Source organism: Narcine bancroftii, chromosome 5 (assembly GCF_036971445.1).
Source record: "Narcine bancroftii isolate sNarBan1 chromosome 5, sNarBan1.hap1, whole genome shotgun sequence".
Taxonomy (NCBI): Eukaryota; Metazoa; Chordata; class Chondrichthyes; order Torpediniformes; family Narcinidae; genus Narcine; species Narcine bancroftii.
In genome coordinates, this window is record NC_091473.1 from 223,744,490 (window position 1) to 223,767,936 (window position 23,447).

Sequence of the window (23,447 nt, forward strand, 5' to 3'; positions counted from 1 at the left end):
ATTCCAGGTGATGAAAGTAATCGATTAGTTTGATCAAAAAGGAATGACAGGAATCTGAAAAAGTATTGAAGGAAAGGCAATGCATTTCCAAGTCAGAATGGGCTGACTTGGAAGATGATTTGATCCAGGTGGATGTTGGGGGTGGGGGGGTGGAACTATTCTTACAAGGTAGAAGTGAGAATCTTTCCTGATCAACTTGTTCCTTCATCACTGATGAATCCTGGAATTTCCTACCCCACTACTTTGAGTACCTTCATGAAATGCAGAGGTTCATTGTAGTTGCTTGTTAACTTGCATTCTGTTTAAAAAAAAAAGTGTTAGAAAAGTTGTATGGGGTGGCTTCTTGAAATGGACAATGCATAGATTATGATATTGGGAGAGTTGTGCAAGAAATTGTATGAATTAGTTTGGCCACAGATTGTACACTGAAAATAGTTCTGGTCACCAGATAACAGGAAAATAGTTGCTCAAGAGAGCGGAAAAAGGACATTTATGAAGATGCTGGCAGGACTAGAAATTATTAGTTGAGGAAGACTGGGGTTTTTGATGGCGGGGGATTGAGGGGAATGGTGAAAATTTATTTAAGGTGTTCGAAGTTAAGAGGGGCCTAAGTCAAACAGATGAAAGAAACTATTGCACTTGGCAAAGGCGTCCAAAATTGGCTCGCACTTAAATGACTTTTTTTTTTACTTCCCCCACATGCCTCACAACCAGATCCTTTCCCCAACATTGATAATATTCTCTCAAAGCTGAATTGAGATGCCTCTCACACTGGCACCCATGAAACAGACCCAATGTCTCATCTCCCTCAAAACCCCTCTAACTTCCTCCTGACAAAGATAGCTTCTTTGTCCAACATTACTTAAGACCATTGCTTTTCCCCACAGACAGTGGTAATGTGCAAATTGGACTAATTTCCATGGACACCAATCTTCTTAAGGCACAATTAATGTTGCTGCTGCATGGCTCCAGTGACTGAGTTCAATCTGTGTGGAGTTTGCATGTTCATTATCTATGTGGGTTTCCTACAGATGTTCCAGCATCTTCCTGCATTCCTTAATATGCTGTAGGTTAAATAGTTGCTGTAAATTGACCCCAGTGTATGTGAGTGGCAGGAAAGTTAAGGAGCAGGCAGGTAGACGGACTAGAGTATGATATACAGAAATATGTGGAGGTATGAGATTGACTTTGAGTGATTTCTTTCATTATAGATTTAATGAACCTAATGGCCTCTTGTGTGATTAGGAAACATGAACTTATTTGGATTACAAATGCTCCATACAAAATTAACTTCAATCCCTTTTTGATCCTGTATCTCCATATTAATGTGACCAAGAAAAGGTCCAAATCGTTTTTTCTTCTGCTGATCAAAGGCTTCCCCAGAATCTGTCTGACCTGCTGAGTGTTTGAGCAGGACCCATTTTTATTTGTCCAAACACTCTCCCAGTCTCTAACTTTTTACACAAGGGTTTACAATTCTGGCTCGAGCTCAATGATTTGGAGCTGGAGGGTCTTGTGTGTAGACATTACTGAGACTATGTTTGTGTTTGGGCTATTGTAAGTTTTGTTTAAAGAATTAAACCTACTAAGCATTAACATGCTGAACAAAATGTTATATACTTGCTACCTCAACCTTAACTCCAGCATTTGAAACGATGTGGCAGCATCTTCTTCCTTTCCTGCAATGAATTCTCAATGGACCAATTCCTCAACACTCCCCTTAAGATGCACTTCATTTAAGACTCATCATGGCAAGAGCCTTTTAGATGTTCGAAAGGTTTTGGGGACACATTGACAGCAAATTACCAATTCTCTCACCTGCTGTTGTAGCCATATTATGAATAGCACTGTTTCAAAAAAGTTTTGAGTTCATAATAATCCTCTAAATGGTGGCAATTTGATGACTAATGCTGTCAAACATTAAGGAAGAAGGGTTAATTGGATATGATTATTGCTTGGATCAAGTGATGCTGGTTAACACCCAAAGTCTGATTGACTACTACATCATCTGAGGATGGTAAATGGTATTTTTTTAATGGACAATGAAAAACTTAGCTTGGAAAAGGTTGTATTAAAAACAATTCTCAGTATAATTTACAATATTACACAAGTAGTTTCCTGACTTCTTCATATCCAAAAATGAGTACTTTGCACAGTAAATGATACTGTTTTTGTCTTTGTAAGGTTTGTAGAAAACAAATCCTCCAGAGTTGTAAAGATGTTGATTTAAGTATTGAGACCATGATTCATTCTTGTTGACCCATGACCATCTATTGAGCTAAAATTCTCTTGTGATTTATGAAACCATTTTTATTGGAATTTGACAGTTGTCATTTTCACCAGAAGTTGAATGCATTTGTCATTGTCCAGTTGATGCTGCCTTCCTTGACTAGTGCTCATCCTTCAAATCTACTTTTTAAAAGGTGAATTCATCTTCACAATTTTCAAGTTTTCCTTTCCACTACATCAGTTGGACTATTGTGTTAAGGAAACGTGGCCCCCCTCCCTGTCTGGAATGTGTGTATTACAGGTGGTCACATGTCTTCCCTTTCTGAAACTTATTCAGAAGTCATATCACCTATCAATCAAGGATGAACTCCAGCCTTCCATTAGTGCACACCTTGCTGTTGGTTAATTTAAATCACCCAAGGTCATTATTGGCTAGAAATGCCCATTAGCACTGTATATAATACCAACGCACAGCCCTGGACATTGGCAATCAAGCACTGTTTTAACGTTCTCCCGTGTATTGAAGTTACGTGTGATTGTAACACTTTGTCCAGACTACTCTCTGTGAACCCACTGAACCTGAAACTATTCCTTTTTTTTAAAAATTTTTTATTTTTCACACCATAAATCACATTAGCCATGATATACACTATTTCTTTTTCACACATATACAGTGACTTTTTCTTCCCCCCCCCCTCCTCCCAAGCCACCCTCCCACCACCCCCCTCTCATCCATTTTAGGTATACAATCTAGGTTGCATTAAGCCAGTCAGACAATGTTGTCATTCAACAAAAATACACCAGAAATTCTACTGAGTCCATTCTTTTCTTTCCTTCTCCTTCCATCAACCTAGGTAATGTTTGTCCCCGGCAGGTTTTCGCTACTGTATTTAATGTAAGGCTCCCATACCTGTTCGAATATTTCAATATTATTTCTTAACCTATATGTTATTTTTTCTAATGGAATACATTTATTCATTTAAATTTAGTAGTTTCTTCCTTTTAATTTGGTTATGTATTCCATTAATATTTAAAGTCATATAGTTCAGCGTAGCCATTTTATATTTTGTTTATCTTCTCTTTCCGTTTTTCCATCATTACCTTTCCTCCTTTTCCATTTCTGTTTTCTTATTTTCAACTCTTTATAAGACAACATTCCTACAACATCCAACATTTTCCTTATTCTCCTATTTGTATCTTCTTTATCCCCAATCTCCCCTTCCCCTCCTGAGTTGTCCTTTATCCCTTGTCGGACAACCACATCTCCCCTCTCCATTTGGATTTGCGAATCCACTCGCAAGCGTCAACTGATTTTGCAGTGACCGCTATTTCCCCCCACCTAGCCCCCCCCCAGAAAAGATTTCACTTTTCATATGTCACAAAGGTCACTCTTTTAATTCCCTCCTTATTCTCTCTATTCCATTACCTTCCCTTATTAATTCTTGTCTATACTATCTATATTTTCCTCTAAGTATAGATACATTCACGTATGCACATTGTCTCTATTCACTCTTATACCTCTTTACCCGCATACATATCAATCGTGATAATTTTTACTCTCATTACCCGTCTTCATCCCTCAGTCTATTTTTGTCTTTACCCACATACATATCAATCGTGATCATTTTTACTCTCATTACCCGTCTTCATCCCTCTGTCTATTTTTGTAATTGTTCTGCAAATTTTCGTGCTTCTTCTGGATCCGAGAATAGTCTGTTTTGTTGTCCTGGAATAAATATTTTCAATACCGCTGGATGCTTTAGTATAAATTTATACCCTTCCATAAAATCGCCTTTGCTGTATTGAACTCTTTTCTCTTCTTTAGGAGTTCAAAACTTTTATCTGGATAAATGAAGATTTTTTGCCCTTTATACTCCAGTGGTTTGTTGCCCTCTCTTACTTTTTCCATTGTCTTCTCCAGTACCTTTTCTCTTGTAGTATATCTTAGGAATTTTACTACAATAGATCTTGGTTTTTGTTGTGGTTGTGGTTTAGAGGCCAATACTCTATGTGCCCTTTCTATTTCCATTTCTTGCTGTAGTTCTGGACATCCTAGGGTCTTAGGGATCCACTCTTTTATAAACTCCCTCATATTCTTGCCTTCTTCATCTTCCTTAAGGCCCACTATCTTTATGTTATTTCTTCTGTTATAATTTTCCATTGTATCTATTTTTTGAGCTAGTAGTTCTTGTGTCTTTTTAGTTTTTTTATTAGATTCCTCCAATTTCTTTTTTAAGTCTTCTACCTCCATTTCTGCTGCTACTGCCCGCTCTTCCATCTTGTCCATTTTCTTTCCCATTTCTGTTAAGGTCATATCTATTTTATTCATTTTCTCTTCTGTGTTGTTTATTCTTTTTCTTAAATCATTAAATTCCTGTGTTTGCCATTCTTTAAATGACTCCATGTATCCCTTAATAAGAGAAAGTACCTCCTTTATCTTGCCTTTCTTTTCTTCTTCTATTTCACTGTACTCTTCCTCTTCCTCTTCTTCTTCCTCTGGGTTGGCCATCTGTTGTTTCTTTGTTGCCCTTTCCTTCTCTTTCTTGTTTCTATTGTCTTCTGTGGTCTCTTCTTGCTGCAGGTGTTCTGCAGCTGTCGTTGCCGGCTGTGGAGATCGACTCCCCAGCTGGTCCCCCCTCCCGTCGGTGTGTTTTTTTTCATGCGCGTTTGCGCACTTTTACTCGGCTCAGCGAGCCATTTTTGTAGTCCATTATTTACCGACCTGAGGGAGCGGGTTTCTCTCTCCGCAGCGGGCCTCTTCGGACAGGTAAGGCCTTCACCTTTTTCCTCCGTTGTCTTCCCTTCCTCTCTTCTTACCGTTGATTTTGATTTTTCTTTTTTTGTCGCCATCTTCTTTCCACCTTTATACTCACTTTTCTGTAACTATTATTTCTGTGCCTTTGTGTTTTCCTTTGTTTTTCCCGACTTTTCTGGAGAGGGCTGGAGTTCACTGTCTGGCCACTACTCCATCACGTGACTCCCCCAACCTGAAACTCTTCCCAACACAAAATTTGGTGTTGCGAGCAGGGTTCAGAGTTTCTGCTGGACACATGTAGAGTCTTAACATGTGAGAGTGGAAGATTGTATTAACGTGTATGTGTGTGGCCATCCTGCCGGGTGAATGTGTGCCTGCTCAACAATGGTGGCAGCAGGAGATGATCCACAGATAAGGAAGGGACCTCAGGTTGGATTCTAAAATCTCTGGGTGGACCCAAGTTTATCAGGGGGTTCAGCAGTTTGGCAGCATTGCTGGCAAGCCACGCCAGTCAATTGGGTTGACAGGTTGGACCCCCACGGAGAGAATTTGAGGCTCCACGAGGTCTCCCACCTGGAGTTTGAGGTATCCTGAGGTTGTGGGGGGAGGGGGAGTAAGTTGTGGGGGAGCCCTCTGGTTAATAATATCACTACTTAAGTGCCAGTGGGGTTTCATGTCCGAGTTAATTAATTGGGGCACACAAAAAGAGGGAGATGCAATCCCTGCAGTATCACTAGCCTCTTTTAAACTGCAGCACCTGGGTAGCCCTCGGGCAACCCGGTGCAATTACTGGGATAAAGGTGCTGGAAGCACCTTTTTTAAATTGCAGGGAATCTACCCATTAAATTGCCAACCTGGTGATTTAAGGGGGATCCTGCCCCTGCAATGACAAACCATGTTCTCACCGGAAGTACTGCAGGATGTTGAGATGCTGGCTGCCCAGTGATGCACGCATGCAAGCACTGATGTCACTGGAATAAACAGGTTGGTTATTTTCAAATCGCCAGTGGACATGACCTAGGTAAGTTTAAATGGGTTCCCTACCTCTGAGGTAGGTCAGGGACCCGGTTGAATTCCGACAAGGTTGACCGGATTCGACCCTTTCTAACTACTGCTTAACTGGGGCACTAACCAGGCAAATTGCCCGGTTAAACCCATTTTACATGACAGTTTGAAAGGGCCTACTATTGTGCACTGCAAGAGACAGTGCAGATTGTCCAAGGGCAAGTGACCAGCCTAGAAATTAAATCCAGGAGGCAGCTTCCAAACTGATTGAAACACAGCAGCTGCAAGCAGCTCACTGGCCTGGCTCGCAGCTTGACCCAGGGAAGGTCCGAGCCATTGTCCAATGGGGATCGACACGTGGCTGGTGGATGGGTATGTATGGATGGTGATAACCATGAAGAAATGGAATCCTGTGACACATGTCCTCCTTTCTGTGTGCCTGAGCCTTTGCAAGCACTTCCCAGTGTTCATGTGGTCCCAGGTCTGCCACAAGAGCACCCCACCAACCCTCCAAAATGGGGAGGTAGCTGAAAATGGGGAGAACTCGGGTGGGCAAGCATCTGGTCACTGAGATAATGGAGACCCAAGGCTTCTCTGCCAGGGAGCTAACCAGGCTAGGGGACCAATATCTAGTTATGCTGCTGCCATGGCTGTAGGATGAGGCCCCCACCACCAAATGTCTGTCTCTCTCATCAGGAAGTGAACACTCTGGGTGGCCTGCTGAACAACAGACAATTTGGCATTGTCTTGGAGGTGCACCACTTCCCAGGGAGCACAAAGGTGACTGGTGCCTTGGGGTATTTAGTCACCCATCCCATGCCCCAACCTTAGAGGGGTGGTCTTGCCCCACATGGGGCTGGAGACTGGGGGAAAAACATTGGTGTACATGGAGTGAGGAGCAGGTTGGCAGAGCTGAGGGGAAGTTTGGCGACGTCACTCTGCCAATGACTCTGAGGGAGCATTGCAGGAGGAAGCCCTATGGGGGTGGAGCTTCCAGTGCACTGCCCACTCTGACCTGGACCAACCTCCCCTCTTGTCCTCCCTCACTGGAAGTGGCCCCTGACTAATCTATCTTTTGAGGTCTCCAATCCCCCTTCCCCCACCAGGAGAAGACTATCCTTCAAGCTGTTCCTCTCCTCGATGTGAGGGTCCAGGAAACGCTCTTCAAAACAGACTGCTGCGATCCCATCACTGATTTCAGCCAGCAACCAGTAGCTTGTCACTTATTATGCAAAGAACTCTCGGCAAGACCTGTTTTCATGAAAACCTAGACCTCAACATTGGACATCCCATCACATTTTTTGCTATGAGCATTCTGGGTGCAGCCTTTGTAATGGACCTTTTTGTTTTTCTCTTAAACACCATGAGTTGTAGTAATAATATCTCTAAGCAGACTTGGGGAATTGGAGTTACAGTTCATAAGAGTGTCATAAATCAAACAAAAGAAAGGAATATTGTATATATTTTGTTTCACTTGACAATGACATTGTCACCCCAGTCTTTTCATTAACAGAAATAAATACCTCATGGGGTAGGTGCCTCAAGAACTTTCATTTAAAAATCATAAATTGGCTAAGTTTCAGTCCTGACTCCTGTATCCAATACGGCACACGTTGCACCCGCCTTAGGAGAACACAAGTAGGAACAGCATCCTGGTGTCAGACGACAGCCCAGGAAAACAGGGCACCCCGAGTACACCCTGGATATATGGCTGCTGGTCTGCCCCCTGCCTCACCATGGGATAGCATGGCAACGGCCATCTGCGTGCTTTGCTTAAGGAGTGCCTAAGCATGAGGCCAAGGCGTGGGATGCACAAGCCGAGAGGGCTCTGGCACCTGATGGATGACCTTGCACTCCCTGCTTGCAGATGTTGATGGTAAGGGTGCACACATTTGCCAACTAAGCTGAAGAAATCAGGCATGCGAGTTGGAGACCAGATAAGTTTCTTTCTCTCCCCTCCCCCCCTGACTCTTGGGAGCAGCTCCCACAGCACCCTGCTCCATATGAAACACAGCAACCCTGTTTGGTCAGGGGGGAGCCGCTGAGGCGTTGCCATTGAATTTGATTGTGCCTTGTGCAGCACATGGAAAGCATATTTTTATACAGTACATTGATCTGCCTGATTGTTTTTTTTTAAACACATAATCTTTGTACATAATATAACTATAAAGAAAAGAAAAACATTGTTATTGATTGTCTTTGAAGTGATTGCAGAGTAATGTGATTTCTGGGGGGATGAATGGAATGTTGTGTGTGGAGAAAACATGGCCTCCTTGCCTATCTGGAATATGTGTATTGCGGGTGGTCATGTGTCCTCCTTGTCTGAAACTTATTCAGAAGTCACATCACCTGTCAATCAAGGTTGGACTCCAGCCACCCATTAGTGCACACCTTGCTGTTGGCTAATTAAATCACCTAGGGTCAATATTGGCTAGAAGCACAGATTAGCACTGTATATAACACCAATGCACGGCACTTTCTTTCTCTCTACCTTGTAGTCCAGGCCCCAGACATCGCTCCATGCAGGTAGCTACTGTGGACATTGCTGGAAGTGTCGTGGGTTAGGTGTGCATGACACTGAAGCTGACCCATAGTATTGCAATAGATCACTACTTGCAGAGAGCTGCACCTCCTTCAATAAGGGAACCAGGTGTGTGTAAGAGTCCCTGTTTGTAGTGTGTGCACTCATGTTACCACCATTGTCAGAGTCCAACCTAGGTCCGAAGTGAATGTCTATATCGTTGCTTGAGTGAAATAGTAATAGAGTATTGTTTAACATTCTCCCCCATTTATATCCCATGTGTTCAAACCTGTTACTCTTCCCAACACAACAGATATGTTCTGATAGTACGTGTAGTGGACTCTCAATTCATAAATCCTGACTGAGTAAAGCTCAAGCTTCCAGAACATGTATAGTTGCTTTGTCAAATTCTTGACCAAATTTGATCAATTGTGTTGATCAGCGTATCCAACAGCACTCAAGCTGTGCAATAGATTTCACACTGTTTAAATAAATCGTCCAGCAGGAGCACTTCTAAAGATGGGATGACGGAAATTAATACACAAAATAGGTGCACTTTGTAACCTTCTACCATTCTCAAAAGTGCAAATTAGCTTTCAACAAAGTTACAAACATACAAGGTTGCAAAGAAAAATAATGCAAGATAGTGGAAAGCTTTTGGGAAACACAAGTTCCAAGTTGGTCTCTCCCAGGCATACTACACTAGAGATATTAAGTGTCACATTGTTGGTTTGAAATTCAAATATTTTGCAAGTAGCTACAGGGAAAATAATGACATCCAAATGAAGCATCCTCTGTTAATTAGTCACCATCTTTCACACATTTCATTGTTGGAAGGTATATTTTTAAATTAGTTTATAATAACTAATATTTATAAAGGGAAAAAATTAAGAGTAGAGTACTAGAATCAAAACCAATAGAAGAAGCAGAGATAGTGCAGTTGATCTGAAGCAATGTATCCTGCCTACAGGGATATTCCTGCATGCATCTGTGTACTAAAAATAAAACTTGAAATGAGATTAGAATATGTAAAATGAATGATTAAAAAGCATTCTCAAATTCAGGAAGAAAATATTGTTCATCCCTACTTATGGTGATGAAGGAATAATAAACATCCTGCCTGCAGCACATTATATATGGAGAGGATCTTTTAAACATTTAAAAAGGTTAATGCTTGACTAAAATTGTCATTTATTTCAAGGCAAGCACATTAGTTAAGAGCAAACATGGGATTTAAAAATACTATGGAGTCGGTAGTAGGTGAAAAACATTTCCCTCATCGGTTCTGTCATGTGCCCCAATAATTTCTTCCTACAATTACCCATTTTTCACATTTAATTGCAGAGTTTCTGTACATCCCTTTATATCCTGTTTTTTTTGCTTAGTTTGCATGAATATCATTTAAACATAAAGTTCTAGTCAAATCATTGTTCTGCTAATTTACAAATGTTATGTCTTTCCTTCCTCACAATCACAATCCTCATTATCTGTGACCTCTCAATGAGTTTTATCCCGAGTCCTATCCATGAATGCTGGAGTTCCTAATCTGGTCATTGACCTAAATGGCCAGGAAATAAATGATGATCACATAATTTAATAATGTTTGATTTAAACAAATCAGAATATAATACAAGTGACAATACAAGTGAATCTTTAATATCTTAACTGAAAATGCTCCTTGTTCTAACAAATAATTCATTAAAGCTTAATTTCTTTCAGTTATGCAAATTCAAATAATTGCGTTCATTATTTGAATAAAAGATTCCATGATGAGAAAGTTTTGAGAAGGTAAAAAGGAAAATGAGAGTTGTTTTATTTGGTGTCTATCTAAATGTACAGCCAGTTAATTGTTGTTTAAACGAATAAAGGAAATTGTTTAACAGATTGTATTCCAGCTGAATACCTGAAAGGGCAAGTGGCAATATCATCCTGATAAATATCCAATTTATCTAAAAAGCTGCTTAAAAATGTAATATCAGCCAATGCATGACTTTCAGTTAACTTGCACACCATATAGTTTAGCACTAACTTTGCACGTTGTGCAGAAAACTTGCAAGTAATTGAGATCATAAGAAATAGGAACTGGAATGGTCTTTCTACCCATGCTATTCTATTCAGCAAGGTTGCTATTCTATTCAACAAGGTTATGATTGATCTAACTTTCCTCATTCACTTTCCTGTCCTTACAGTTACCCTAGATTCAGTTACCGATTACAGCTTTGATGGCTGATATTTGAAATATTCAGAGATTCAGAGTTCAAGGAATTCCAAAAGCTTTAGGAATAATATGCTCCTCATTTGAGTCTTAAAGACTATGCACCTCAGCCCTAGAATTTACCCCAGGATAAATATTTTCCCAGTAGTTACCTTGCCAAGCCCCATAGAAATCTTGTTTCAGTAACAGTGCACTTCATTCTTTTAACCTACAATAAGTAGACACCCAACCTCTCTAACCTTTCCTCAAATGATGGATTCCACCATTTCTCCTTTAATCTGGCTTTGCCACTCCAATGTCAATGTAGCTTTCCTGAAATAAGACTACTAAAACTGTTCATGGTACTGTAGATGCATCATGACTCGTGGCTTGAACAACAATGGCAAGGCTTCCCAACTTTCACTGCCTCGCTTGAATTGAAGGACCAGCCTTGCATTGGTTTGCTTGCTGCACCTGTATGTTGCTTTGTTTTGTGTGCAGATGAGATTTACAATGATGGTACCTGGATTGGACAGCATGTCTTATGAGGATAGGTTGAGTGAATATCTTTTCTCCTTGAAGCAACGAGGGATAAACTGATAGAGGTGTACAAGATGATCTTGGCTCTATAAAGTATACTGTTTGACCTGTTGTTTTTCCCAGTATGGTCTTTTTACTTCAACCACAGTGTCTGCAGACTTTTGTGTTTTACCATGTATAAGATGATGAGAGGTATTGTTCATGTGGACAGCTAGCTTTTTCCCCAGGGCTGAAATGGCTAATATGAGGGGGCATAGATTTGAGATGAATGGGAGTAAATAAAAGGGGTTTTAAGAGGAATGTTTTTCACACAGTGATGGGTGAATAGAATGTGCTACTGGCAAAGGTGGTGGAGACGGGTACAATAGAATCTTTTCAAAGACTTTTAGATACGCTAGGTACATGGAACTGAGGAAAAATGCAGAAGGGTCTGTACTGTTGTTTGTTTCTGTTTGATATGAGGATTTTCAAATCTTTGTGTTGCAATTTTCACTATCTAAATACGTTTTCATTCTCCTTACTTCCAAAGTGAACAACTTCATATTTCCAATGTGCTTCTTTGGCTAACTTTTTGCCCATTCACATAACCTTTCATTGTGTTTCTGAAGATGGTGTGCCTTCTCTGTATAAATGCCATTCCCCATACTTTTGTTTTGCAATTTGGCCACAATACAATTTCTTCTTTCCTCTAAATCAGTCATTTTGTTTGGCTCTGGCCCCCTTAGGACAATGCTCAAAGGTTATGGGCCCCCTTGCGAAGCAGTCAGGTTTAGTTGGTTTCTTCCACATTTCTCTCCTACCAACAACATAAAATATTTTATGGATTTCAGTCCACATCACCTCTCCCACCCTTTTATGTGCTGTGGCCCCTCAGGGACCCCCCCCCCCCCAATTGAGAATGGCTGCTCTAAATCATTAGATTTTTAAGCAACTGCAATCCCAGCTCTGATTCTTTGCTCCCAATTTCATTCTGCTCCTATTTTAATGTGCTTCTATACCTGACTCTTTCCCTCCTTTTTTAACCATCAATTGCAGGTCCAGTTTCACAATGTAATTTTGACTTTTTTTCCTCCTCCATCCCCACCCCACTTTGTAAAGATTACATTCTCTCAGCTTCTGTAATGTTACTTCTGCAACAATGCTTCTGTGATGGGTTTTTTTCCTCAACAGTCTCCCCTCTACCACAAATGCTTTGTATTCTGCTCTTTTCTTCCAATAAGAACAAGGATGGAGGTACCCTTTGCCTTCAGTTCCACCCCATCAGGTTCTGCATTCAACTGTTCAACCTTGTATTTTTTTTCTCACCTTTAATGGGATTTCATCATCAGGCATCTTCACCTCCTTCCTGAGTTCTAAAGGGGATTATTCTCTCATAATCTTCCATCTCCATTCACTATTCTCTTTCTCAGTGATTTCCCCCCTACACCCCCCCCCACCCATTCAAGTGCAGGAGCCACCTCACCTGCCCTTTGACTTCATCCCTTTGCACCATTCAGTGGCCCAAGTAATCCTTGCAGATGAAGCTGCAATCCACTTCAACTTGGTATAAGGTTCTAAGTGGTTGCAACTAAACGCAAATTAGGGTCTGCTTTGCACATCTCCACTCGGTCTGCATGGATGACACTTATTTTTCTTCCCTGTCTTTGGTTAACCGATACCACGTTATGGCATGTGACAGTCCTCTCAACTCACTATCCAGTTCAATAGTTCCAGATAAGACCTTTTCCTGTGTGTCAGAACTTGTCAGTCCTTCTGTCAGGTCACTTGGCTGTAATTTAATTTCGTTACCCACGTGATCTATTGAGTATTTCCAGTGTTTCTCGTAGGAATTACGATTTAACTTTCTTTAGGTGGCACCCACTGGAATGGGACAACCGTGCTCTTCCCCTTGTTCCTTCCACCCCTCTGTGGCAAGTGCGCTTTCCCCTCACTGTATTGACAGGTGATGTTTGACCTGCATCCCCGACATTTGTGGAGCTGCAGACTTGGTGAACTAGAATTTAAACTTTTTCCCATTTAAAGGGGTGGAGGGGAACTATTACCTCTGTACTCCAATGTCTCCAACCTTCTCGCAATAAATAACCGCCTTACTATGAGCCTGGCGCTAGTAGGTGCCAACTTCTGATTCAGCTTGCAATGTTTAGGGAGATCTGCGGAAATAAGACACCAACCTCTATATGAGAACTAAAACGAGCTTCCTTTTACACAACCCCACACCCAATGGAGCACCTCGCCATTTTGAGAGAACAACTTCTCCGCGGGTGCTGCACGGTTCATCACCTCGCACCTTTTCCTCTCGCTCAGTTTGGATTGCGAGCAGGACGAAAGGACGCGACCGCGCTGGTCCCCCTCCCCCTTTGAACCATCCGCACTCCCTGAACGCGCGCAAACTCCAACTCCCGATCACCCGCCCGCGCCTGCGCGGTGATGTCTCCCCCCCACCCAACTCCGACGGCTGGCGGATCCGCAGAAGCAGCTCGGGAGTTGCAGTCTCGGCAGCAGGCACCTTGCCCTCGTTTGGCTGCCGGCAGAACTCCAACTCCCAGCCTGCCCCCGCACCCAGCCGGCGGCCTGTTTGGTCGAATTGCAGGACCCCCCCTCTGGCGGGTAATTGCTCGGGCCTTCATTGTCTGTGAGGGGGAAAAACAGCGGAGAGATTGGGGGGGGGGGGGGGGGGTGAGAAAAAAATTAAAAATCGATTCTGTTTTTGTTTTCCGGAAAAAAAATAACATCCATCAATTTAAAAAAAAATCGGAGCCGAACTCCTGCCAAAGCCCCCGGCCCTTTTGAGAGGAGAAAAGAAGCAGGCGAGAGACGGTGATAAGGAGATTAAAATCTCCTCCCCCCCACCACAGGCTGGCAGGATTGTTAGAGGAGAGCGGCGGATAGTATCGTCTCCCCGGTGAATCGAACGGCGCGGGCCGAGCCGCCTGACCGCGCTCCAGCGAGCCCGCCCGCCCGCCCGCCTGCTACTAGCGGGCTCTCTCTCCCCCCCCGCCCCCAACTCTCCCTCCTCCTCCTCCTCCTCCTCCTCGGCTCTGGTTTAATCCCGGTCGTGGCCGGCGATGGCTCGGGTTTGGGCTTGGGCGCCCGACTCTCCGGAGATGAGAAAGAAGAAACTGTAGAGAGAACCAGCCCTAAACAAACCAAAAGAGAGAGGGGGGTGGGGGGGGGGGGAAGAGGGGGAGAGGGGGGGGGGGCAAGGATTGATTTGCCACCTTTTTTAAAAAAACCCCCGTGGTTTGATTATTTATTCGGGGGAGTTTTATTTTTTTCTCCCTCTCGTGTGAGAGGGATTCTAGTTATGGCCAAAACTCCGAGTAAAAGCGGCGGCTTGAGGACGGGCAGGAGTTTCCTGGATGAGCTGCGGCACTTTCACAGGAGTAAAGGGTAAAAAAAATATATTCGCCAGAAAAGAAATCCAACTTTTGGGGGGAGGGGGAGGAGGAGGGGAGGGGGGCGAATGAATTAAACCGTCTGAAATAATGCAGGGGGAGGGACGAAATGTGTTGTTTTTATTCAGCGGCCTTCAAAGGCTTTCACTTGTCACTTGGTGCCTGAGCGCCGGCACCGTCGGCGACAGGGAGTGGGAATCATTTCATGGTGAAGGAGGAGATGGGCTCACTGAAAACTTTTTACATCTATCTATCTATCTCCCGAGGAACGAGGTCGAGGGGCTCGGGTTCGAGCTGCCCGCTGTCGCCTGGTTCTGCCACTTTTTTTTTGTGTTGCCAACAGTGATTCTTTGGCCAGGAGATTTTTCGAAATTCTGCGCAGTTGTAATTATCAGTCAGGTTGAGGGGGGGGGGGGGACGACACAGGTGGTGGTGGTGGTGGGGGGGGGGGCTTCTGAATCGCACTCCAACTTTGAACCTTTTCTCAAATGCGTTTGATTTGTAATTTGGTGCATAAACTTCAGATTGGATGGAAAGATCTGACTAGCTTTGGTCCCGCATTTGCAATAAAAGTGCATTGGATTGATATTATCCCCCCCACCAAAGTGCATTGGATTGATATTATTTCCCCCTCCCAAAAAAAAGTGCATTGGATTCATATTATCCCCCCCCCCCCAAACTTCGGGGTTGGCGTTTGTGTTTTTTTTAAACAGATGTCCTCTTTGAACAGTTGCTTTTTTTTAAAGTACAATTTATTTTGCAATTTCTAGGACATCCTTTAGAAAGATTCCGATTATCGGAGGGAGAGAGTTGGATCTGAGTGTCTTATACAGCAGAGTGACTTCACTGGGGGGATTCGCCAAGGTAATTCAGGCATTAATGGTTTAAACAAAAATGTTTCAATTGCTGTTTAATTTTTGGTGGGAGTTCGTATTTGATGCTCCACCACTGTTTCATAGAAATCATGCGTACGTTTGTTTACTACTGGGGGTGACTTGCAGTTGGATTAAAGAATATAAAATGTTGACGACTTTTTATTTAAACAATATAGATTCCATTGTTTACAGAGAAAGATCTCTGACCTAACTCCCAGTAACTAGTGAAAGGAGCCCCACAACTTTAAAGAACATATTTTCTTCTTTATAAACATGGATTTTCAATTTTTAATCGTTGAAGTATTTAGAAAATCGAATTTTGATATTTGTAAAGGCTGATTGTAAGCGAATCGGTTCAAGAATTGCCTTTTTTTAAAAAAAAAATGCACAATAAATAGATCGAAGTATCCAAATATAACATAAAATTAGAGGGGGGGGGGCAAATAATCGGTCCTCCTTAGAAGAAGAATTAGAGGCTCATTTGAAATATCCTCTGCTTTCGCGAAATGAAACGGCTTGTGTGAACCCATTTAAGGCCCGTCTCCTCGTTTGAGTGGGAGCGAGGGAGTGAATGAACTGAAAATTAGCGACTGTGTAACATCAGTAACGCGAGCGGGATCCGTGAAAGTCAGCAATGCAACCGTCTGCTGCAATTAAGCTCTACTCTTAAAGGGGATTTGATCGTTTATGTTGTTCAGGCAAAAAAAATGGGCTGTTAGGCTTCTTGCTCAGCTAGGCCTTGTAGAGGCCTCAATCAATACAAATTTAAGTAAGAAGCTACAAAAGGCATTTTTTGACTTTCAGCGGCATTTTCTTTGCAGTTTGGAGATTGGTTGACAATTTTTGACCACATGTTGAATATTTGTAAGAAAAGTACTTAGTATTAATTAAATATTTCCTTTTATAATTGCATGTCACATCTTGATCAGAAAATTACTTTTATTTGGAGCTGTCAGCTTTCTCTTCATTCTAGTTCTCATTCTATTACTGGGGGGGGGTGGGAGAAGAAGAGGCCACTGTGGGGGGGGGGGGGGGGGAATTTTTTTTTTAAAAAATTAGCCAAATTGGGAGCGGCAACCTGGTATTCATTTGAACAAAACGCAGCTGCTGCATGTATTTTCTTACTGAGTTAAATGAAAGTTGGGTGAGAGACCGGCAGAGTTTTTGTTTGCTTCTATTACCCTTTGAAAGGAAGGGAAAAATTTGCTGTGGTATTATATAAATTGTGAAGGGTGGGAAATCCGACTGTGTAAACTAGAAATTTGAAATAAATGCAGAAAATGCTGGAGGACTCCGCAGGCCAGGCAGCATCTGGAAAGAGAAGCAGTGAACATTTTATTCAAAATATTTTGACTTTGTTAGCTCTGTTTCCTTTTTCTCAGATGCCAGTGACTTGTTGATTATTTCCAACATCAATTTGGTTGTCGTTTGTAGAGGTTGTGGTTTAGAAGAAAGTACACAGCTATGAGGGATTTGAACATGGGTACATCTTTCAAATTTGAGATAAGATGGATTAGAATTTTGTGCACGTCAGTGAACACAACCGGAGTGATTTAAGATTTGATGGAAGTTTTAGATGAGTTAAGTTTGAGCAGAATAAACGATGGCAGGCTAGATTTGCCAGTTTTGTAAAATATCAGTCAGAATTTCTGCAGCTGATTAGCAGAGCTACCAGTAGAAATGGGCACTGCTTTGTGGCTAAGATGGTTTGGAGAGTAACTTGGTGTCAAAGGCCATGATTGCTAACAGTTTAGTTCAGACTAAAACTGTGCACCAGGAAGAAGGAACAGAGTTTTGTGTCTGGGGGAGTGTTTGATGGTGGGGGAAAGATGGAGGTGGTGCAGCCTTTCCATTATTTAACTGGAGGAAATTTGAGCTATTCAGAATTAGATATTGGATAAGCAGTCTGAGTTTGTAACCGTGCATGGGTTAATGGTATTAACTGTGATGTAGGAATAAAAGAAACACTGGAAATACACAGCTGGTTGTTACCACCTTTAGAAAGTTAAACAGTTAATGAATCATCAAAATAGGTGCCACAGCCAGATTATGACATGTGTTTTGGGATAATATTGTCAAGGAGTATGAAAGTGAGAAATAGGAAGGGAAAATTATGCTAGGCGTAACTATATTAATGGGTCAAATGGAGCATAGTGTTGTACACACTGAGATTAGGTAAAGCTTTTATGTTTACATCCAGTTCACCTGTTTTTTTGTGGCTTGTATAGCACGGTATATCAATTAGGTTCGTGGGTTTGGGGAGAGAGGTCTTTAATGTGATTCTTTTTGTTTTGGCCAGAGATTCTGTGCCCTGTTTCAGATAATGTTTGAACTCTTCAATTTAAAAAAAAATACAGAAAACCCATTATCTGGAATTCAAGCAATTGGCAGCCTCAAGCAAACAGCAAAGCAACCGAAAAATTCACTTATCCAGCATCTACCAATCACCACAGGTGCTGGATACCAGGGATTTCACTGTATTTAATAAAACTTATTTTATAATTGTGTCCAATTCCCTCATTTAGCATCCTCCATTTGGTGTCCAACAAACAGTGTGAAATCTTAAGGGCTATTGATAAGTGAATGTGATTTGAAATAATTTGAATTTGTGCTGTAATTTGGTACCAATCAGGTAATCTCATCAGCAATTTATTTTCTAAAAACAGCATGTAGAAATGCTCTCAATTTTGTAAAATTTCTTTGATCATCATTCTTTAGAAAACACTAATTAAAAATATTGGGTGTTGTCCCATTACAAAAAAAAATTAGTTTTTTTTATTACATACAAGTTGAGAGTATTTGAAAACTGGACAGGTATAAAGGAAAGATTTAATATTTTAAAAGTGTGACTGGATTGGGTTGGAGATCCTATTTGTTTTGCAGCCTAACAGAAAAAGAGTTCTATACCTTCATATCATCTTCTTAAATTTTTAATTACTTATCGCAGGCCACACAAATTGTAGTCATTCTGGAGCAGAATGAAGTCATTCAAACCAGAAAGTCTGTGGCAGCTCTTTGGAAAAAAACTCTTTCCATCAGTTCCAGTTCCCAATTCTAGCCCCACAGACTTCAATATTTTACTGTCAGATACCTTCAAATTATTCTGTAATTTTCTGTTTTCATTTGCTTTCTAGACATTAACTGTTCAAAAGAATTCCTGATGTTCACACTTTTTCCATCACATTGAACCACTGGCTGATGGAACTTGCCACGATTTTGTGCACCCTAACAGGTTGCTTTACTCCAAGGTTATCCAATGATCCATTTTCTCCACTCCAACTTTGTTGCTGAAGTTCCTCATCCCTGAAATTAATTTAGGTAATTTCTTTTATACCCCCTTAAGGACTTTCACATCCTTTTAAAGTGTTATGACCAAATTTAAATGCAATAATCCAATTGTGGCCTGTTGTGTGTGAGGAAAGGGGTATGGTAGGTCTCAAAGGCAAGGATCTGGACATAGCTTTATTTGCTAGCAGCAGAGCCGTGGAAAAATGAGGTCACATACAGAAGGAACTGTACTTGGTTGGCAATAAGAATTTGAAGCATGGGAAAAAAATAATAGCGGCAGTGAAACACGTGCATATAAACGCACGTGGGAAAAAAGATACATGCATACAATCAAGGGAAAAGTAAATTCGTGTCTGCCACCCCTTGGCTCTGGGCGAACACGGCTCTGTGGTAATCTAGGGACATTGATCAGTGCTCCCAACCCCTATTAAACGGTACCCTTATCTCACCGGCAACTTCTCCAGTGTAGGCCCAAGTTTCTCAGCCCAGGGTGGAGCAGGAGGCCCCTCGAAGATGGCAGGAGAGTGAACAAAAGGGCTCATGGCACCCTGGGGAATCCAACCCAGGTGATTGACTGGGGGTCCAATGGCTTGGTGTCAGGTAGGTTAATCTATGGCAGCCAATGACCTGAGGTCAAGTACAGGCAGGCTGGAGGATGTGGGGCAGGTAATTAACATGGGCTAACAGCAAGGTGTGTGCTCATAGGTGGGGCGACACAGGAGGTTTATTGGCAGCTGGTGTGTCCTCCGACTTGGTAGGGAGGAGTGCCATAACGTGACAGCCACGACCTCTCCCAATACATGGTCTAATGTTTTTTTGAAAAGAAAATTCAATCAGTATAAGCTTTCTGGTTTTGAATTTTTTTGCACCTATTTTGACCCATGTGTTTTACTAATCGTATACTTGCAGCCAGTGTATCAGAGCACTTAAAATAAAAAGGACACCTCCTTCCATTTTTTGCTTTGCATTGTCTTACGAGCATTGTTAGCCCATGGGCAAATTGCCCAACTTGCCATTTCCAATGCTTGATGCGGCTGGAAAGGAATTGTGCATGATTCTGTTCTTGCTTGATGTAAGCACTGACATACAGCAGGGTTAGTTATGTGGTAATCATATATGGGAACTGATTTATGTTCTGTGTGTTATAAATGGCTCTATTATTTGCCCACAATTGTGCTGTTTGGTACAAGTTAAATCAATGTAAATCAGGGACTGAGTGCAGTCTGTAAGGTTAATTATTTCTCCAGGTAGAGTAAATTTGCTCGTGAAGCTACTGAGAAGGACAGTTCCAGGTTTATTTATTGTTTTGGGAGGTGAAATCCCAGGTAAATAATGACCTGTGGAATGTTTTGTGTAGATTTCAAAAAAATCTCTTGATGCAGGATTGCACAAAATACCTTTAAGTTGGCTTATTGGAACAGTTAAGTGAATTCTCAAATAAGAAGCATTCTGAAAGGAGGGGGAGGCAACAATGGCTGATGAGGAAAGTCAAAGACTCCATAAAATCTAAATAGAGGCCATACGGTATTGCAGAAATTAACGGGTAGCCAGAGGATTGAGTAGCTTTTAAAAACAAATAGAAAAGCAATAGGGGGGGAAAGGTGAATGAAAATAAGCTAGCCCATAACACGAAAGAGGATACCAAAAGTTTTTTCGGATATATAAAGAGTAAATTAGTGGCAACAGTAGACATTGGACAGCTGAAAAATGATTCTGGAGAAGTGATAATGGGAAATGAAGAAATGGAGGATGAACTGAATAAGTATTTTGCACCAGTCTTCATTATGAAGACACCAATAAGGTGCCAAAATTTTAAGAGAGTTAACAGTCAGAGCAACTGTAATTACAGTTACTAAGAAAAAGATGCTTGGGAAGCTGAAGGTGGATAATTAATCTGGACTTGACTGTCTATGCCCCATGGCTCTGAAAGAGGCAGCTGAAGAGATGATGCATTAAATGTCAAGGTATTGCAGCGTGTTGATAAGTAGAAGGACTTGGGAGTGCTTGTATATGAATCATGAAAGGTTGGTTTGTAGGTGCAGCAGGCTATCAAGACAAGTAGAATGTTGACCTTCATTGCTAGAAGGATGGAATTTAGGAGCGGAGAGGTTATGCTGAAAGTGTACAAGGTATTGGTGAGATCGCATCTAGAGTATCACGTGCAGTTCTGGATTCCTTACTTGAGGAAAGATGCACTGGCTTTGAAAGTGATGCAGAGGAGGATCACTAGGTTGATTTCAGGGATGAAGGGGTTAGCCTATGAGGACTGTACTCACTGGAATTTAGAAAAATGAGAGGGGATTTTACAGAAACATAAAATTTTGAAAGGCATATAGAAGATTTTTTTTCTTCTCCAGATCAGAGATAACTAGATTTATTGGATTTAGTTTCGTAGGCTGAAGGCGGTAAGTTTCCATTGGTAGGGGAGACCAGAACTAGGGGACAAAGCCTCAAGATTCAGGGTGGTAAATTTAAGAGATGAGGAGGAACTGCTTTTCCCAGAGGATGGTGAATCTGTGGAATTCACTGCCCATTGAAGCAGTGGAGGTGATCTCAGTTAATATACTTAAGTCAAGGTTGGATAGATTTTTGTATAGTAGGGAAATTAAGGGATATGATAAAAAGACAGGAAAGTGGAAATTAACTTATCATATTAGCCATGATCACATTGAATGGCGGAGCAGGCTCAACAGGCCAGATGGCCTACTCCTGTTCCTATTTCTTATTGGTAGTAATTTTTCAGGAATGGTTCCAGAGGTGTGGAAAATAGCAAATGTCACTCTGCCCTTTAAGAAGGGAAAGAAGTAAAAGACAGACTGGTTGGCAAGATTTGAAAGTCCATTAATAAGGATGATGTTTCAGAATATATGGAAGTACAAGATAAAATAGGCTGAAATCAACAAGCTTTCCTTCAGGGGAGATCTTGCCTGACGAATCTTTTTGGAGTTTATTGAGAAAGTAATGAGCAGGTCAGACAAATGGATGGTGTTTACTTGGATTTTCAGAAGGTCTTTAACAAGATGCCATACGCGAGACTGCTAAATAAGTTAGGAGCCCATTTTTTTTTGGGAGAGGTACAAACATAGATAGAAGATTGACTGATTGGTAGAAGGCAAAGTTTAGGAATAAAGGGACCCTTTCTTTCTGGCTTCCAGTGGCTAGTGAGTGGTCTTCTGTGTTAGGTCCACTACCTTTGGTGTTGCATGTATATGATTTAGGAGATGAAATTGATGGCTTTGTGGCCGGGTTTGTGAATTATATGAAGATGGGTAAAGGTGCAGAAGTGTTAAGGAAATAGGGAGTCTTCAAAGGGACTTGGATACATTGAGTCTATGGGCAAAGAAGTGACAATGGAATAAAGAGTAGGGAAGTGTATAGTCATGCAGTTTGGCAGAAGGAATAAAATAGACTATTTTCTCAATGGGGAGATAATTCAGAAAGCAGAGATCCCTAGGGATTTGGGAGTCCTAGTGTAGGATTCCATAAAAGTTAACTTGCAGGTTAATGCAAATGGAATATTGGCATTCATTTTGAGGGGACAAGAATGAAAAAGCAAAGATGTAATGCTGAGGGTTTACAAGGCAATGGACAGACCACATTTGGATAATTATGAGGAATTTTGGGTCCCATATCTAAGGAAGGATCTGCTGGTGTTGGAGAGGGTCCAGAGGATGTTTACAAAAATGATCTCAAAGATGAGAAGGTTAACTTGGGAGTGTTTGATGGCTCTGAGCTGTACTTGCTGGAGTTTAGAGGGATGAGCGGGTATCTCAAATAAACATTCCTAATGTTGAAGAGGCTGGAAGAGAGGATGTTTCCAGTGTGGGAGAGTCTAGGATGAGAGGGCACAACCTCAGAAGAAAAGGACATCCCTTTAGCTAGAGGATTGCAAATTTGTTGTCACATACTGTGGAGGCCAAGAAGCTGAGGTTGGTAGGGTCTTGATTAGTAAGCACATCAAAGGTGGATTAATGAGGTTGAAAGGAAAAGTACATCAGCCATTATTTAAATGGTGGAGCAGACTCAACAGGCTGAATGGCCTGATTTTGCTTCTTAGTCTATGGTCAGTGATTTCATTCTCTATCTTGGATCTTATTCAAGTTCACTGTCCTCAGATCATCTCTGGATCTTTCTCTGCATATAAACTCCCTTACTTGTATTTGTGGTCAGTCCCTTGACCATGTTGTCACATGCCTTCTTGACTTGAGTTTATCTATTGATGAAATCTCAGATCATGATTTTCTTGTATTGCTTTGATTATTGACAAGCTCTTGCTGATTTTTGGGAGTAGTTTTACCTAACATGTAACTGAATGTTCAAATTATCAGCAGTTTTAAGGTTTGGCATTCCATTTTCCATAATTTTTCCAACCACCAACACCTTCCACCTTTTTTGCATTACATTACCCACCCACCCCTCCCCCTCCCCCTCCCAACTAAACCTATTACATACCAGATTACTGGATCTGGTCAGACCATGTGGAGAAATATTGGATTCTGTCCCCTCTGATGAAACCATTCACTCTTTCAGGATGGCCGTGATATAATAATGTCACCCCTTCATGTGACTCCAATACAGATACAGACTGTTCCCTTTGATTGCTTACTCTTTTTGTCAAAAAAGAGAGGGAAGAGTTTATGGGTTT

General features: G+C 41.6%; 1 protein-coding gene and 1 long non-coding RNA gene across 5 annotated transcripts in view; one reads left to right on the forward strand and one right to left on the reverse strand.

Moving 5' to 3' along the window:
* LOC138762930 (uncharacterized) overlaps positions 1 to 13,619 on the reverse strand; it is a 46,640-nt gene extending 33,021 nt beyond the window's left edge. Inside the window, exons 1-2 of the long non-coding RNA XR_011357242.1 lie at positions 13,532 to 13,619; positions 13,287 to 13,394 (exon numbers count right to left, since the gene is read on the reverse strand). This is a non-coding gene — a long non-coding RNA (uncharacterized lncRNA). The remainder of the gene's footprint in view (positions 1 to 13,286; positions 13,395 to 13,531) is intronic.
* Positions 13,620 to 14,453: 834 nt separating this feature from the next.
* Positions 14,454 to 23,447, forward strand: part of LOC138764954 (AT-rich interactive domain-containing protein 2-like) — a 278,904-nt gene continuing 269,910 nt past the window's right edge. For all 4 annotated transcript variants that reach the window (XM_069941451.1, XM_069941455.1, XM_069941453.1 and 1 more), the window contains exons 1-2: positions 14,454 to 14,634; positions 15,410 to 15,503. In XM_069941451.1, the coding sequence (XP_069797552.1) occupies positions 14,549 to 14,634; positions 15,410 to 15,503 (180 nt within the window). In that variant the 5' untranslated portion in view covers positions 14,454 to 14,548. The remainder of the gene's footprint in view (positions 14,635 to 15,409; positions 15,504 to 23,447) is intronic.